The 18,176-nt window shown below is 41.9% G+C and overlaps 1 protein-coding gene and 1 pseudogene across 1 annotated transcript; one reads left to right on the top strand and one right to left on the bottom strand.

Moving 5' to 3' along the window:
• Positions 1–1,913: 1,913 nt before the first annotated feature.
• Positions 1,914–3,348, bottom strand: LOC147795880 (uncharacterized; annotated as a pseudogene).
• A 9,234-nt stretch (positions 3,349–12,582) lies between these two features.
• LOC110978496 (monocarboxylate transporter 12-like) lies at positions 12,583–18,174 on the top strand. The gene is made up of 4 exons (XM_022233542.2): positions 12,583–13,821; positions 14,310–14,453; positions 15,278–16,132; positions 17,042–18,174. The coding sequence occupies exons 1-4, from the start codon at positions 13,596–13,598 to the stop codon at positions 17,164–17,166; spliced, it is 1,350 nt and encodes a 449-aa protein (XP_022089234.2). The 5' UTR covers positions 12,583–13,595; the 3' UTR covers positions 17,167–18,174.
• The last annotated feature ends 2 nt before the right edge of the window (positions 18,175–18,176 follow it).

The raw sequence follows: 18,176 nt of genomic DNA, 5'->3' as shown, positions 1-18,176 counted from the left end.
TCTATCTCTAATACAAATTGCCTAGAGAAATCTGGGTATGCAAGAACCGGTGCGTGTGTCAAAGCCTGCTTTAAGGTATCAAAGGCTGTCTGAGCATCAGCCGTCCAACAAAATGGCACATGTTCGGACTTTGCACTGCCCTTAGCCTGTGAGGGCAAAAGAGCATGCAAAGGTGCTGCAACTTTTGCAAATCCATGTCTAAAGCGCTGGTAGTAACTGGCCAGGCCAAGGAAAGAAAGGCAAATGTGCTCCTGTTGTAGGCAATGGCCAATCCCTAATTCTCTTAACCTTATCCTCATCAACTAACACACCTCCAGCCCCCACAACATGACCTAAATACGACACATGGCTACGGAACAGTTGGCACTTAGCACCCTTGATCTTAAGGCCAAACTCAGCTAATCTAGCAAAGACCTTGTCCAACCTATTTATGTGTTCCTGCACTGTAGGGGAACGGACTAGAATATCATCTAGGTAAATCAACAGCTCTGATAGATTCATGTCGCCGCGACACATCTCCATCACCCTCTGGAAAGTTCCAGGTGCATTTACAAGGGTCGAAGGGCATTCTAGTATACTCGAACAATCCAAAAGGAACCCTAAATGCCGCTTTACTGATTGAGTCTGGGTCCATCACGACTTGGTGGTACCCATGGGCCAAATCAAGGGAGGAGAAGTATCTTGCACCACGGAGGGCCTCCAGGGACTCCTCAATGCGAGGTAATGGAAATGCGTCTCGTACTGTCTTAGCGTTAAGCCTCCTGTAATCAATACAAATTCTCAACGACCCATCCTTTTTCTGAAAGACGATCGGCTCGCATAGGGACTGTTACTTTTCCGTATTATGCCCTGTTCCAGAAACTTTTCGATCGACTCCCTAACCTCTCCTAGATGCTGTGGAGGGATTCGTCTGTATGGCTGATTGATTGGTCAGTCGTCAATAGTGTCAATCCTGTGGGGAACCTTATCACATAGTCCCAGATCTAAAGAACTCTTTGAGAACACCTGGTCGTGCTTTTGAATCATTCGCACAATCCTATCTCGATCTTCCGCACACATCTGCGTACATAAACTAATATCTAGCCCTGGAGGAAGTTGGTATGTGGATCTGTCCTCAAATACATAAACTTCTCCTGTCACTGACTCTTTGTCATCACCACTCTTGACATCTGGCTCACTAGATTCTGCAAAGGTGGCAGCCTCAGACTGGTTAATGACCTGATTTTCCCTAGATTCCGTTAGGAGATGGTTTACCGAAACATTGATGCAATCTGCACCTGTTTCAACTGTAACATGGGACCTGGGTGAAACCTCAGTGACATAAGCAAGCTTTGTGTGTGGGGATAACTCAAGTGCTTGCATCCCCATGCTCACAACCAACACAGTTACAGTTTGGCCACTAACTACATGAATCATATACACGACAAATACCATCAATACTACCAGTAGATGCTTGCTCTGTTGATTTGCATTCACCAGCTCTATGGCTAGACAGACTTTCAACAAGAACAGTTTGTCCATCAAGGCTGTTCGAACAAGGTGAGACAAACAAGTTATACAACGCACTTCCCTAGGTAACAGATGCACTGGGTTTCTACCTGTGCGAACACCCTGGAGCTCACGACAATGCCTATCTACCCTAGGTGACCCCTCGGCTACTGGTTGTTTAGTAAGCCGATGCCAATTAATGGCTGTTGTCCATGCATCTATATCTGCTTGCTTTGAGTCAAGAACTACATCCTTCAGTTTGTGCAAAATATTACATCCTAACAACACTGGCACAGACTTGTGGTTCGGGCCCCACCTTTGGGGAATTCCCCCACCACTAGGAAGTGTGCATCAGTAGTCTGGTTGTGTACAACTAATGGAGCACGTATGTACCCCTCGATTGGTACCTCAATATTTCCTGCCCCATACACACGCAGGTATGTACCTAGAGGCTGCACTTCACAAAGCTTTCCTGCAAGGTGGTCCCTATAAAAGGAGGAGCTAACTAGAGAAGTCTCTGCCCCGGTATCGAGGACACATGTGGTTGTCACCCCAGCCAAAGTAATCTGAGCCTTTGGACTCCCCCTAACTAGACTGCTTAAAATATCCTCACAAGACTTCTCTACAACCCCCTCGACAGGTGAGGCCTTACCAGACTCTCTCTCTCTCTGTCACTCGGCCTACAGTGGCAGAGAGGTCTGGTTTACCGCCTGGTTGTCCTTGTTTTTCCCTTTTGCTTATTAATGCATGGTATTGCCCTCAGCCTTTTCATGGGCAAGGCGAAGCTTACACTCCTGCTTCACATGCGCTTACAATAAAAGCAACGAATTGGTTTGCCCTGTTGCCCTACTGTACCTTGTTGGCCTGGCCTAGGGCCTACCTCACCCCTGCTAGCTACAGCCTGAATTAGAGTTGTGATTTGCTCTTGTTGCTTAAATAGAGCTTCCTGCTGTACCTGCATGCACCCAAGAATCTTTTCCTGCTGTTGCAGGATCTTCTGCAACTGGGTATCTTCGCTAACAACTGGGTTAGCACTGACAGTGGCCACTAGCTCATCATCTGTACCACTTTCAGCTACCAAGTGGTTGACACCTGCCCCACGTCAGGAACCACGGGGGTTCCCCTCAAGATCCCTGAAAAGCTCACGGGCTGCATCCCTCATTTCAGCAAAACTCTGACCAGGTTTGGCCAGTTCAAGGCGCCTTAATTCGAGCCTCACACCATGATTCCTTGCACCTGCCACAAACTGACTAATCAGAACACTATCCCGCAAACCCTTCAAAGCGGTTCTCTCTGCGTCAGTTTCAACTTCTAAAATTCTATCATGCATTCGCATAAGCGCACGAGAAAAGTCCATGAGGGTTTTATCCTCTTTTTTGCTACCGCTCAAAGAGTGCTTTCTGAAGCGACTGGGCTGACTACTCGGCCCCAAACTGACGGCGAAGAAGTTTCTTCAATTCTTCATAGTCACCCTTGATGTTTTCATCATGGCATTTTATTTCATCATGGGCAACCCGTACAAGGTGATGGATTACCACCTTTGCCTGTTCAGCCTTAGGAATATTACACTACTCCAGGTAATAATCCGCATCTTGGAGCCATTCAATAATAGTGGGGTCCCCCGGCTTGCTAGGCCTGCCATAGAACTTACTCAGTTTCAATGGTCTCTGCACGACAGTTTTAGGTTTATCCTGCCGTAATGCATCCGTCAGCCCTGCAACTAAGCGGGTAATCAAATCAGCCTCGGACGCAGGCATCATGTAAGCAACAAATGGGCTATTAGCTAGATTAAATCTATACTTCTAGGAACAATTTCAAGCTCAAATCTACATGTAAATTCAGATATATCTCTGAAACTTCAGTTGCTTCTACAGGATCGGTTGGTCTTCCCCTTAATAAAATAATACGCAGTGCACTACTTTCACTGATCCCTAGCCTTACCTATGTCATCAACAAACCAAAAGCACATAGGCCTATGGTTATAGTCCCACCTATGGGTGAACAGCATGTAGTCATTCAGGTAGGCACACACGCACACCTTGACCTGACGGCTTGAGTCCTGGTAGTTCCACAAAGGATCCAACAGCTCCATATGTAGGGTCCTCTATTTGCACCGCTCCACCAATGTGACGCACCAGCCAGCTACCAGGCCTGGAGATACAACCATGAAGCCCGCATTCGATCCTGCTGCCTCCTTGAATCCTTCGTCTACCACGGGGATGATGACGACGACCAGGTAGTTTCACTCAACTCCATCCGTGTTACCAAATCTGTAGTGTTTTTGTTTATCCTGAGGTAGTACTGCAGGAACAGGTCATAACACCTTGGTTGGGTTGACTTGGCTGGTTAATTTATTCACTGATCCGCACTCTTTCTCGTATAAGAAGAAAGCCTACAATGTGACAAAATATATGATTGCGACCTAATAATATTCCGTATTGTAAATTCCTAACAATTGAATGGGACACAATATTACATGTCATTCTGGCACCCTGACATGACATCTATGCCTGTATAGACATAATAAGTACATGTAACGTTACATTTGAGTTTTTCGACATGTCGTGGGCTCACGCAGACCCTTAAGAGCGTGTCTTTCCCTTTTTCAAGGCCACAATGGATCGCTTAATTAACTAAACATAATCTAGCTTACCAACCAATCCTCCCCTCGATCCAACAACTTATATTTTTGAAGATTAAACCAGGATCCGGGTTATTTGACGTCCGCTGAAAATATAAACGACTACATGTCGCTAGGTTTTGGCGGCAAGTCCAGACGCAAACTAATCGCGGCAGTAAAACTTTACAATATTACTACACATACGCCCCTACAGCATTGTCATTCTCCTTAATTTTTTAATAACAGTCTTAATAAAGATATTGAGCACCTTAATCATATTACTTATAATTATATTGGAGGTTTACAATCGAAATATAATCAAGTCCCAGAATTTATTCCCTATCACGACCCTAAAAGTTAGTATCATGTCGCCCCATTATCAGGGCACCGTTAAAGTTAAAGCACGCCCTCTGTTGGCGGACAAAATTATTCAATAACTATCTTACGATGGATGTTCATAGTCCAGTCCACCACATAAAGACGAACAAGAAATTGCACAAAGTTGCAAGTAATCCGTTCAGAACTTCTGCCTGCTTTCGAGGTTTTCTTCCTACCTAAAATGAGCATGGATATGAAACCTACATCCATGGATAGAGACACATTAGCCCATTCATATGCCACCACAATGGCCAGATTTGGACACTTATGAAGTCTTCAATGATCAAATATATGGAGGCAACTGTGGGAGGGAAAAGGGGCAAGAATGTGCAAACAAAGCAGGTTCCAGATAACTAGTGAGAGAAAGATCAGAACTTGTGCCTTCTTTCGCAGGTAATTACTAAACGAGAACGAATAAGGAGACGAAATTTACATCAATGGATAGAGCGACTTTCGCCCTTTCAGATGCCACCAAGATGGCCAGATTTGGACAATTTGAGGTGTGTTATGACGCAATTTGTAGAGCCCTATTGGCACTGGGAAAACGACCTGTAATGTATAGACAAATAAGAATTCGCAAAAAATAGCAAATAATACGATCAGAGTTGTTGCCTGCTTTTGATATCTTCCTAACTTAAACGAATAGGTAGAGGAACATGTGCCCTTTCGGATGGCACTAGAAATGCAAGATTTATACACGTTTTACAACTTTACACTCGAATATATGAAGTATTCTCTGTCTGGGGAAAGAGAACCTAACAAAGTAATAATTAGGCAAAAAAGGAGATAGTTGTACAAGAACTCACACATATTTTGACAGATATCTCCCCAACTACTTTAAACATGAATATGAAACTTATATGAATAGAGCAACGTGTGCCCTTTCAAATGACACAAAGATTGAGAGTTTTAGATACTTTTTAGACCATTTATGCTCGAATATATCAATATTGATATGTCAATATTAATATGAAACTTATACAAACAGATAGAGGATCATGAGACCTCTCACATGGCAAAAAAAGATTGCAAGATGTAGGCACGTTTTAGACCTTTGATGCTGGAGTATATGAAGCATTCTCCGTGAGAGGAGAACTCACACTTCTTTTGGCAGATATCTACCTAACTACTGCAAATATGGATAGGAAACTTATATGAACATATGAAATTTCACAAAAAACCCAAATTTCAAGTTTTAGATAATCGTTAGACCTATTATGCTCGAATATATGAAGCATTCTCTCTGCAAGAACAGGACCGGTATAGCGCAAAGTCAGAATAACCCAAAAATAGAAGGCAGTTTTACAAGAACTCGCACTTCTTTTCACATATACCTCCCTAACTACTGCAAATATGTAGGAAACTTATGTGAATGAAAAGAGGAGCATATGGCCTTCCACATGACAGCAAGAGTGCAAGTGTTAGATACCTTTTACACCTCTTATGCTCGAATATATTAAGCATCCTCCATGCGGGGAACAGTACCTTTCTAGCGCTAACAAAATGAAAATTACGCAAGAACTAGCACATATTTTGGCAGATATCTTCTTCGCTATTGAAAACAGGGATATAAAACGTATTTGAATAAATAGAGGAAAATGTGCTCTTTTAGATAACACAAAGATTGCAAGTTTTTTAGATAAATTTCATACCTATATATAGAAAGGAATATATAGGAAGCATTCTCCGTGAGAAAACTTTGCTGGTAGGGTGCTAAATCAGAATTAAGCAAAAAATGGAGGTAGCTGGACAAAAACTCGCATTTCTCTTTGCTGATATCTCCTTAACTACTGCAAACATGACTATAAAACTTATATGAATAGATAGAGGAACATGTGACATTTCAAATATTGCAAGATTAAGATACTTTTAGAGCTTTTATGCTAAAATATGTGAAACAGTCTCTGAGTGGGAACAGGACCTTCATAGCGCTAACAAATTCATGATTACGCAAAAATAGGAGGCAGTTAGACAAAAACTCGCATTTCCTTTTGCAGATATCTCCCTAAGGACTGCAAACATGGATATCGAACTTATATTAATATAGGAACACATGCCCTTTCAGATGAAACCAAAATTGCAAGATTTACATAATTTTTAGACCTTTTATAATAGAATAAATCAGGCATTCTCGGTGCGAAAACTGGACAGGTATAGCGCAAAATGAGAATTCCTCAAAAATAGGGGACAGTTGGACAAGAACTCGCACTTCGTTTTGCAGATATCTCGCAGATAACTACAGCAAGATGATGACACCAAGATTGCAAGATTTAGATAACCTTTAGAACTTTTATGCTCGAATACATGAAGAATTCTGAGTGCAGGGAACATGACCTTTATAGCGCTAACAATGTGCGAACCACACAAAAATAGGAGATACTTGGACAAGAACTCGCACTTCCTTTTGCAGAAATCCCCCTAACTACTCCAAACATGGATATGAAACTTGTATGAATAGAGAGAGGGACATATGCCCTTTCAGAAGACACACAGATTGCAAGTTAACATAATTTTTAGACCTTTTATGATCGAATAAATCAGGCATCCTCCGTGACAGAAAAGGGCCCAGAATAGCGCGATGTAAGAATTCCTCAAAATAGGAGGCAGTTGGACAAGAATATGCACTTCTTTATGCAGATATCTCCCTCACTACTGCAAATTTGGATATAAAATTTTTCTGAATAGACAGAGAAACATGTTCCCTTTCAAATGACCCAAAGATTGCAAGTTTTAGATATAATAATATCTAATATATGAAGCATTCTCTGTGCCAGAGCAAGACCTTTACACCGCTAACAAAGTGAGAAATTCGCAAAAAGAGGAGACAGTTGAACAAGAACTCCCATTTCCTTTTACATATATCTCCCTAACAACTGCAAACATTGATATGGAAGATATGAACAGATAGAGGAACGAGTGCCATTTCAGACACAAAGATTACAAGTTTATGATAATGTTTAGACCTTTTTGCTCGAATATATGAAGCATTCTCTGTGCAAGAACTGGACCGGTATAGCGCAAACTCAGAATTACGCAAAACTAGGAGGCAGTTGGACAAGAACTCGCACTTCTTTTTGCAGATATCTCGCAGATAACTACTGCAAATATGAATATGAAATGTATATGAATAGATAGAGGAACAATTGCCCTTTCAGATGACAGCACGATTGCAAGATTTAGATAATTTTTAGACTTTTTATACCCAAATATATGAAGCATTCTCTGTGCCAGAGCAAGACCTTTATAGCACAAAGTCATGATTCCGCAAAAATATAAAACATTTAGACAAGAACTCGAACTTCCTTTTGCAGATAATTCCCTGCCTACTGCAAATACGGATATAAATACATAGAAGAACACGTGACCTTACAGATGACACAAACACTGCAAGATTTAGATACTTTTACACCTTTTATGCTCGAAATTATGAAGTATTCTCTAAGCGGGAACAGGACCTGTATAGCGGACATTTTATGCTCCAATATATGGAATAATCTATGCACAAGAAGATGACCTGCGACGTCCAGACCAGCGGTAAAATGCACAAATATTGTAAGCAGTAGGACAAGACATATTCCTTAATTTCGCAAATATTGCGAAATAATATATAAAAAAATCTTTCGCAAATGTGGATTTGAAACCACTACCATTAGGTAAAGGATCTTGAGCCCTTTCACATGCCACTAGGATTGCCAGATTTGGACAATTTTCAGACATTTTATCCTCTCATATATGGAGCCAACTTTGCGCGGGAGGTCATGTAATCTGTAAGCAGATGTAAATATTCTACCAAAAAACCAGTTAGACAAGAAGTCTTGCCTACTTCCGCAACAATTTTGCTAACTGGAGCAAAAATGGATACTAAACTCACATCATTAGCTGGAGGATCATGAGCCCTTTCATATGGGACCAGGACTGCGAGAATTGGACAATTTTCAGCCATTGTATTCTCAAATATATGGAGCCAACTTTGCGTGTGAAGATTTTGTGTAACATGTCGGTAGCCGAAAAATTGCAAGCTGTACGACAAAAACTCTTGGTTATGTCCGCCGATATTTCTCTAACTGGTTCAAATATGGATGTGAAACCTACATCATTAGGTAGGGGATCTGGAGTTATTTTAGATGCCACCAGGACTGCCAGATTTGGACAATTTTCAGACATTTTTATCCTCAAATATATGGAACCACCTTTGCTCGTCAAGGGGTTGTTTAGCGTGTAGGTAGCTAGCTTTACGACAAAAACTCTTGCCTATTTCCGCAGATATATTTTCCTAACTGGAGCAAATATGGATATGAAATCTACAGCATCAGGTGGAATATCATGAGCGCTTTCAGATACCAACAGGATTGCGAGATTTGGACAATTTTCAAACATATTATTCTCCAATATGTGGAACTATCTATGCACAGGAAGACGACCTACAACGTCCAGCCCGCTGTAAAATGCACAAAAAAAGTAAGCGGTACAAAAAGAAGTCTTCACTTCTTCTCCAGATAGTTCACTAACTAGAGCAAATTTAAATATCAAACCTACACCATTTGGTAGAGAATCTTCAGCCCTTTCAGATACCACCAGGACTGCAAGATTTGAAAAATCTTCAGGCAGTTTATTGTGCAATATATGGAGCCAATTTTGTGCAAGGAAGACACTGTGAAAGACGTGGGCAGCTAACTGTAAGACAAAAACTCCTGTCTATTTCCGCAGATATTTCCCTAACTGGAGCAAATATGGATATGAAACCTACATCGTTAAGTAGAGCATTTTGAGCCCTTTCAAATGCCACCAGGATTGCCAGATGTGGACAGTTTTCCTACATTTTATGTTTTAATATATGGAACTATCCATGCGCAAAACTACAACCCCCAACGTGAAGAGAACCGGAAAAATTGCACAAAAAATCCAGAAATACGACAAGAACTCTTGCCTAATTCCGCAGCTTTTTTCCTAACTGGAGGAAATATGGACATCACACCTACATCGTTCGGTGAAAAATCTTGCGCCCTTTCAGATGCCACCAGGTTTACCAGATTTAGACAATTTTCAGAGATTTTATCCTCCAATATATGGAGCCAACTTTGCGCGGGAAGACGTCGTGTAAGGAGTAGGCAGGCGGAAAATTTCCCCCTAAAAAAGCAAGCAGTACGGCAAAACTGTTGTCTACTTCCCCAGATATTGCCCTAAATGGAGCAAATATGGATATGAAACCTAAATCATTAGGTTGTGGATATTGACCCCCTTCAGATGCTACCAGGATTGTGAGATATGGAAAATTGTCCGACTTTATATGTTTTAATTTACGGAACTATCTATGCGTAGGAAGACGACTTTCAACGTGCAGACAAGCGGGGATATGCACAAAAATAGCAAACAGTAGGACAAGAAGTCTTGCCTTCTTTGGCAGATATTTCCGTAACTGAAGCAAATATGGATATCAAACTTACTTCATTAGATAGAATACCATGTGTCCTTTCAGATGTCACCAGAATTGCCAGAATTGGACATGATCTTCAAATATCTTATGATCCACTACATGAAACCCTCTATGCGCGGGAAAACAAACTGTGACCTGTAGACAAACGAAAAATTGCACAAACGTAGCAGGCAATAGGATAAGAGCTCTTGCCTTCTTTCGCGAAAATTTCTATTTAAAAAAAAATACGGATATGAAATTTACATGACTTGATAGAGGATCATGCGAGCATTCAGATGAAACCAGGATTGCCAAATTTGAACTATTTTCAGATTTTTAATGCTCCAGTACTGTGAGCAATCTTTGCGGGAGAAGAGCACCAGTTACGTGTGGAAAAGAGAAAAATGCATGAAAGTAGGAAGCATTAGGACAAGGCTTTTTTCCAGGATATATTTTTACGTTAGGGAGATGTTGATTTATATAAAGGGTTTTGCCCTTACTCAACGTACAGTATATAATGATAAACAATGAATGCTCAGTGTATGTCCCAGAGCTTGCGAAAACATTCACAAGCTTACTCAGGTGGAACTCGAACCCACGATCTCCTGCTAACCAGTGCAGACGTCTTAATCACTCCACCACCGAGCTTGCCGGGTTCGGCTGGCCGGTCCAAGTCAGGTGAAGCAGCGGGTACCGCGAATTATTTTCAAGATGTATTTTTGCTTTGGGGAGATGTTAATTTATATAACGGGTTTTGCCCTTTCGAGTCCAACCCAGGTAAGCTTGAGAATTTTTTCGCAAGCTCTCGGACAAGCACTGAGCCCCCAATGTTTATCAATATGTACGTTGGGTAAGGGCAAAACCCTTTTTATAAAAGAACTAGTGCCTTCTTTCGCAGATACTTCTATAACTACAGCAAATACATAGATGTGTATAAGAGTTTGTGCACTTTTAAATGCAACAACGATTGCCAGATTTGGACAATATTAAGGTCTTTTATGCTCCGATATATGGATCCATCTTTGTGCTGGAAGACGACTGGTAGCGTAAAGAAGGGAGAATTCCACATAAATACCAAGCATTGTTTGGCAAACATTTGAATAATTCAAGCAGATATGGATAGGAAACTTACATTATGAATAGTCGTCCTTTTAGGTGCCACCAGAATTGCCAGATTTGGAAATTTGCAGGTTTGTTATATTCCAATATATGGAGCCACATCAGCGCGGAAAGACGGCCCGTACCGTGTAGACAAAGGGGGAACTGCACGAAAGTAGTACAAAGTTGCACAAAAGCAGTAGTACAAGAACGTTTGCCTTCTTCTGCGGATATTTCCCTGACTAAAGCAAATATGGTTGTGAAACTTATATCAATTGGTCATTTGAGCATTCAGATGCCACCAGAATTGTCTGAATTGGACAATTTCCACGTCTTGTATGCTCCAACATATATACAGAGCCATCGTTGCATGAGCACAGGACTGGTTAGTACAAAAACAACTTAAAAGACAGTCACTGACAGAGCACAGAGTTAGAGATAAATTCGACATACTCACTTTACGACTACGCCAGCCACTGAATCTTTCCAGTACTATAAGTGATAGTGGAAGTGGTTCAAATCAACATTTTTAAATAACAAAGGCAATAAATTCGACTAAGTCTCAGTGTACAGAACGTAGGGAATGAAAATACATGCCAAGATTTATCACATGTCCTGGTCGAGAGTCCACGCCCAACTAGCCCCAGAGACTGTTTTACTGAGCCCGGTTTTTTAAAAAAATGCAGAGGTCGTTCACTGAGTGCAAATGAAACGCGTTCACTGAGGGCAAATGAAACGCCTAAAGAATTCCCAGAATTTGATAAACTAAAGACATCGTCTGCATTTCTCAAGCCACACAGCCAGAAAAGGCCTCAACTGTAAGAACAAGCAACAAAGGAAACGTGAATAATGGGGACTTTACGGTACTGTGGCCAAATCAATAATCTGATTTAAAGGGGCCACCACATGGATATTTAAAAGAAGTAATCGAATCAAATTTTATTCCAAAAGCTAGTTTGAAGCTTGCCCGAAATCGAAAATTACGAAGCTATTCTTTTTTCTTTTGACTTACCTACACTTCGCTATTCGCTTTTTATCACACTCCTAAGGTAGTTTCAGAGGCCCTCAAATTCTTCGTATGCCCCGATTTTTCATAGACCCTACAAGGCAGAGTGCCTATATAATGTCCACTCTGGCCCAGGGGCACTGAGAATAAGAGCAGAAAGTATGTGGGGTAAAAAAAAGATAGGACTGTAGAGGAGCACTAATTTTGAAGAGCTTAGAAGGTCTCGTGTTGTTGCATGCAGGTGAAAATGTGCACGTTAATAGAAAACAGCGTTGTAATGGTGGACCTCTTTCCATAGCTGATGAGGTCAGTGACAACTTAAGAGAGGGATGCACCGGCCGATCTCCCCCCCCCCGCCCGCACGAGAATGAATAATTTTAATGTGGTTTTTTGGATTAACATTTTGACTAAGCGCTTCACAATCCACGCTCGTATTTGACCCTCCAAGTTTGCGCCACCCCCGCCCCCTTCTGAAAATCCTGAATCCACCCTTAAAGGTTGCACCACCGCTGACCACTTCTCCAGACTAAAGCCAAATTCTACATTACCAATGCACATTACCCCTATCAGTCGTGCGTGATCCCAACATCGTCCAGCTGTTATTCCTTTGAAGACATCTGACACCGTTATTTGCCGGGGAAAACAATTCCGCTACACGCTGATAACCAGGTATGTTCATTAATCTTGTAATCGATACTTGATGAGCATAGTGTGGACGTTTGTCAAGTGATCTGCTACGGGTAGACGAAGACAGATGGTGATGCCATTCTACTGATCTACGTTAGGCAAATATCATACTTAGCAGGCATACAGAGTAACCTCTCCCCCCCCCTCCGAATAATTAATTCCAGTAAGCAAATGAATACAAAATTAGTACTTAAACGGTATACACTGGCCGTCGACATTTCTCCCCCTGCAGCATGAGCAGCTGCAGCGTACCACGGATCACTTTGTGAATTTTACACAACGCAAGGTTGGCGAACAAGTTACAAGTCGGCAAATTGATTCTGCCACCTGCACCCCCTCCCCGAAAATGCCTTTGCTACACTGCTGACAGATATCAACCTCACTTTATTTTTCAATGAGCTATGAAATCAATGAAAGGTATATGGGTTAATCTAACAAGATTTTTCTTGAAATGGGTAGTTATCTAACTAGGCTATATGTCGATTACGCTAACGTTCAGGTTTGAAATATTTCTCACACTTTCTTTAAGTCTTGGGCATAAACTAATGTGGTTAGTGGGTGGCTTGGAACTTGTATTATGAACGACATTAATTTCTCTGTTTTTATTCTCCTGTTGTTCATGTTAATGATAAATGCATTTCTCAGGTGTTAACAAATTTCAACTGTTTTCTTGTTCTTGAGGAACGACCCACTAGATTATCAATGATAATAACGGCCATTTTAGTAAGGTCTAAGGATAGTTCTTTGCGTTTAAATAATCATATTTGATTACAGCCGAAACAAGTCAGCAAATCCTACAGTTCACTGATTACTACTCAACGTCAACGTACAACATACAAAACGTCCAACCTGACTTGCACTTCACGGCCAGCCAGACTTGCAATTCACAGCACTATTGACTACTGATGCAACAGCTGCAGATACAGAACTACTGCGCGATGGCTTTTCAGTACACTCGACTTGCTCGCGGTGTTCTCGCGACCATCGCCTCCTTTGTGGTCTATGCCCTCCACAGGACGGTCATGAAGGCCTTGGGTGTGCTTTTAGTGGCAATCCGGGATGACTTCGAGACCGACACCTGGGTGGCTGGAACGGTTTTCTCTGCAACCGACTGCGTCACCGATTTGATGTGTAAGGCACACTATTTATCAACGTTGAAAATTTATGAGTTCCAATTTCTGTTGAAGGGATTACCAAAAGGGTGTAAGTACTCCAAACCTACTGTTACTTCTGTTTCCAGCATGACACCAAAACGTCATTTTGAAGGCAAAAGTAGTAAAAGCATCTCAGAACAGGAGAAACTATCAACTGTTGTGCCGCTTGTTTTACACGGTTCAGTTTCTTTATCAGCGTGCCGTCCATGGTTCACAGGCGCCGCGCCTAACGGATAGAGTGAACCAGCGTTGAGACTGCTGATTGAAATCGGGACCGTGTGAAACAAACGGGTCTTGGACACTATACATATATTGTTATTCGGTCTGACAGACTACCGGGTAACCATTGTCTCAATCAACGTTCAGACCAGCACTGCCGTTGCGCGTACGGTTTCTCCCACCCGCAGTCGTACACTCAAAGAGTTTTCAGGTCAGTGTTTTTTGTTGTTTTTGTCCGTTTCTCAGGCCCAATAGTTGGACCGATTGGCAAGCGCTTCGGTTATCGACGAGTCTGCATGTTTGGTGGGGTGATGACTGCTGCCGCCATCATCGTGGTTTCACAGGCACCGAGTTTTCTGCTCGTGGCAATCCCACTCATTGGACCAGTAGGCGAGTTCTATGTTTCATTCATACTCGGAGACTGGAGCTCGTGTAACTCACTTTGTTGGGGGGGGGGGGTAATTGAATAAAAATTACGCTATGTAGACATACGTTGTTACCAGTCGACTTAAAAACGTGCCCGTAAATCATTTTTAATTCTCTTGCCATTTACTGTTCCAGCTCCCATTGAAAATCTTTTTCCGGCTGTGAGATGGTCCAAAATATGCTCAGCTTGCTGGTATATCTACAACTGAAATTGAGCGCCATCAAAATGCGAATCATGTACAATAAACTGCATTGGGAAATTGATGCAATCCCTGAGTGTTTTGGCGAATTGTAATGCATTTCTTTAATAATTTAACAAGAAAACCCACGTACCCTGCTGGTAGAAGGTAGAAAGAATAAATACGGGCGATTCACGACGCGCAAAATCTGTCGACCCAATGCGCGTTTGGAAAGGGTCAGTAGATTTTGCTCGTTGTTGTTGGCCAACGCTATGGGCTCCTCTGCATATCCCTCACCACAGCGGTCAACAATTGTATGATGCACATGGCACTACCTGTTGCCACATATATGCCTACCACAGAGTTAAACAAATAGTTGCAATTTGTGCGCTTCTTTCAGAATACGGAAGATTCTCAATAGTGCTCTTGCAAGAGTTCGCAATGCGTTGACCAATCACAGTGCGCGAAATCGGTCAACCCAATGCACGCTTGTTAAGGGTCGACAGATTTCGCACATTGTAATTGGCAGGTGCTTTGTTAACTCTTGGAGGCGTGCTATTGTGAAACGGCCGTATTGATTTCTACTCCACTGCAACTTTCTCCCATCAGCTCTCGGACGAAGCATTACCGTAATAATCACCTGTGCAGCCCTCGGCGAGCGTTTTGACGACAGAGAATTTGCTCTTGCATCGGGAATCGCCAAAATGGGCTCCGCCCTTGCCTACATCGGCATACCGCAGCTGGTGCAGCTGTGCCTGGGTACGTACGGATGGAGGGGAGCCTTGCTGATCTTGGGTGCGCTTTGCGCTCACCTGATCGTGTGCGGCGCTTTGATCGTCTCCTCCGAAACCGGAAGGGCGGGGGCAAATCTCAAAAATGGCTACCAGTCACTGCCAAATGGTGACAGATGCCCCGACACAGAAAGAAAACAACAAGAATTGAGTCCCCACCGCCTTCTGCTGCCACTGAAGTCCTTCTATCGACGTATGGAACCCATTTTTTGTCTGTCCGTGCTATTAGACTTCAATTTTTGGGCTGTGACACTAATAAATATCATCAATAAAATCGCCTTGATGGCCTGGGTGATTTATTTTGTTCCAAATGCAGAGGACAGGGGGTTTTCAGGAGAGATTGCCTCTTTTATGGTTACAGTAGCAGGAGTTGGTCATATCATTGGTATCCTTGTCGGTAGCTTGGTCGTTTTCAAGCAGATACTGTCGAGTATGGGCTGCCTTATGTTATCGATTCCTTTCATTGCGGTGCCGCTTTGCATCGGTGCCTGGATGACTACCAGCTGGTTGATGACGGCCAACGCCACGGTCCTAATGTTAGCACTGGGCTGCTCGTACACCTTGGTGACGGTCGTGCTGAAGGAAGTTATCAGTAACGAGAAATTTCCTTACGCCGTCGGTTGGACGACCTTCTTCACGAGCGCCTCCAAATTAATGGGGGGCTTCATTCCAGGTATGAAATTAAAACAAAAAATAATAATTGGGTAATATCTTGAAGAGGAAAAATAGCTGGTGGTCCTTTCGGATGCAGAAATATTTCTTGTAAACGGAGCCCCCCCCCCAAAGGACTTAACAAAAAAGCAACGACGTTTAATTTCTCCCAAAAGAATGTCTAATGAATTTTTGTTAATGTCATTAGAACAAATCTTGGACTGTTTTTTCAAACCTGAAGACTTCAGTTTATCTCGAAGGTGTGTTGGGGAGATAAACTCAATTGCGTTTTTTGCACAGGAGGTCATTGGAAAAACTTGCACAATAGAAATACTTTTATAGATGTAATAGAATCAGCACCTTGTAACAAACTGACTGAGATAAACAGTAGGCCTGCAAGTTCAACTGTAGTTCTTTTTCAGAATCAATTTAATTCAACTCTAAAACTGCATACTCAGAAACTGTAAAGTTTGCCTTTTGAAACATCACTTTAGAATTAGACAAAATCCAAAGAATTAAAAAAGCACCTTTCGAGTTGTGCGATGAAACATGATTCTGAATTCAGCAATAGCATAAAGTTGCTAAATTAGGTGTCCGTTCGACAAAACAAAGTATGCTGTGCATAGTTTATTTTAAAAAGACCTCTGCAACACAAAACCTTGTCTCGAACCTTTCTTTTATCCCGCACTTAGCCTGTAACCAGAAATTTAAGTTAAGGTTTGTTCTAATCCTTGATGTAGAAGTCATGAACAACATATTAGAAATTCACCTCATACCTCTCTCGGTGTGATAAATTACCTGAAACGTCCGTCTTTCATCGTTATAAATGTTTCCTTCCTCCCAGACTTCGGTCTGACTCGTTTCCCTTATTAGGCATGGCTATTTTCCCACGTTTGCTCATTGTTTTGTTCGTTTCTTCTCCCGTATCCAGGTTGGCTATTTGACCACAGGGGCAGCTTCGAGGTTGGATTCGCCATCATAGGCGCCATGCAGTTTATATCATTTATACCAATTATCGCACAAAGATTGCTCTGCTCTAAAACAAATTGTCAATGAATATTTAATACGGAGACAACAGACGTATAGCATATCTTTTAAAAAGGCCAACTAAAAGAAGGAAATTATTAGAAATGTAAAGTCCAAAGACGAAGCCCCAACCCCTGCTGCATGGACGACTTCAGCGCATAGAGGCGTCTAGTAAGTGAAGGTCAGCCAGTTATGTTTTATGTCCTTTAATGTTGCCAGGGGTGCATTGCCAAATATGGTTTAATTATGCAAAGGAAAGGTCATGGTAATGCAAATTTAACGCGATGTCGAGTTCATATACAGTCCTATAGTTTTAATCGTGGGACTTTATTTGCCTGTACACCAATGAGAATATGCGTAAGTAAGCAGAATAAAAGCCCACCATATGGCGATTCACAATAGTGCGCCTCCAAGAGTTTGCAACACGTTGGCCAATCGGGTGCACGAAATCTGACGAACCAACGCGCGTTTGGAAAGGGTCGAAAGATTTTGTGTTTTGACTAATTAATATATCCCCGACGCAAAGTACATCATGGGAAAGTAATGAGCACACCCTCTTTGCTGTGAATGGATTTTAAGGGTAATATTTTTGCGTCTCTAAAAGGGTAACATTCTTCATTGATTTCAGCTGATATTCCGCCTTTTAAAAGCTAGTTTTCGTCGTACCTCAGCCTGCTGTCCCCATTTTCCTATCATTGTAGTTAACTGGTCTTTTTCGGTAGCTCGGGTAGAGTGACTTCACATTATTGCTTTCGGTGTACTTTGTTTAAACGTGTGAGGTTTCTTTTTGTTTTGCATATTAACCTTCCAAAAATATTGTCAACAGCCTCTTCTTCATTTATCTTACAAGGTTTAATAATGTGTGTTGTGTTCTCAGTTATTTATTTGGAGGGAAAATGGCACAAGACGTACTTTAATTAAACCTGGATCAAAATGGTATGGTGCCCGTTACATCCACGACCAGTTTTCTTTAGCGTATCATGCGTGTCCGGTTCCTTACATGAAGTAACTTTAATAAATAACGACCTTTACAAACACCG

This window comes from Acanthaster planci, linkage group LG20, assembly GCF_054643075.1.
Source record: "Acanthaster planci isolate LZ-2023a linkage group LG20, COTS_SCS, whole genome shotgun sequence".
NCBI lineage: Eukaryota > Metazoa > Echinodermata > Asteroidea > Valvatida > Acanthasteridae > Acanthaster > Acanthaster planci.
This window is presented reverse-complemented; position numbering and strand designations above follow the sequence as displayed.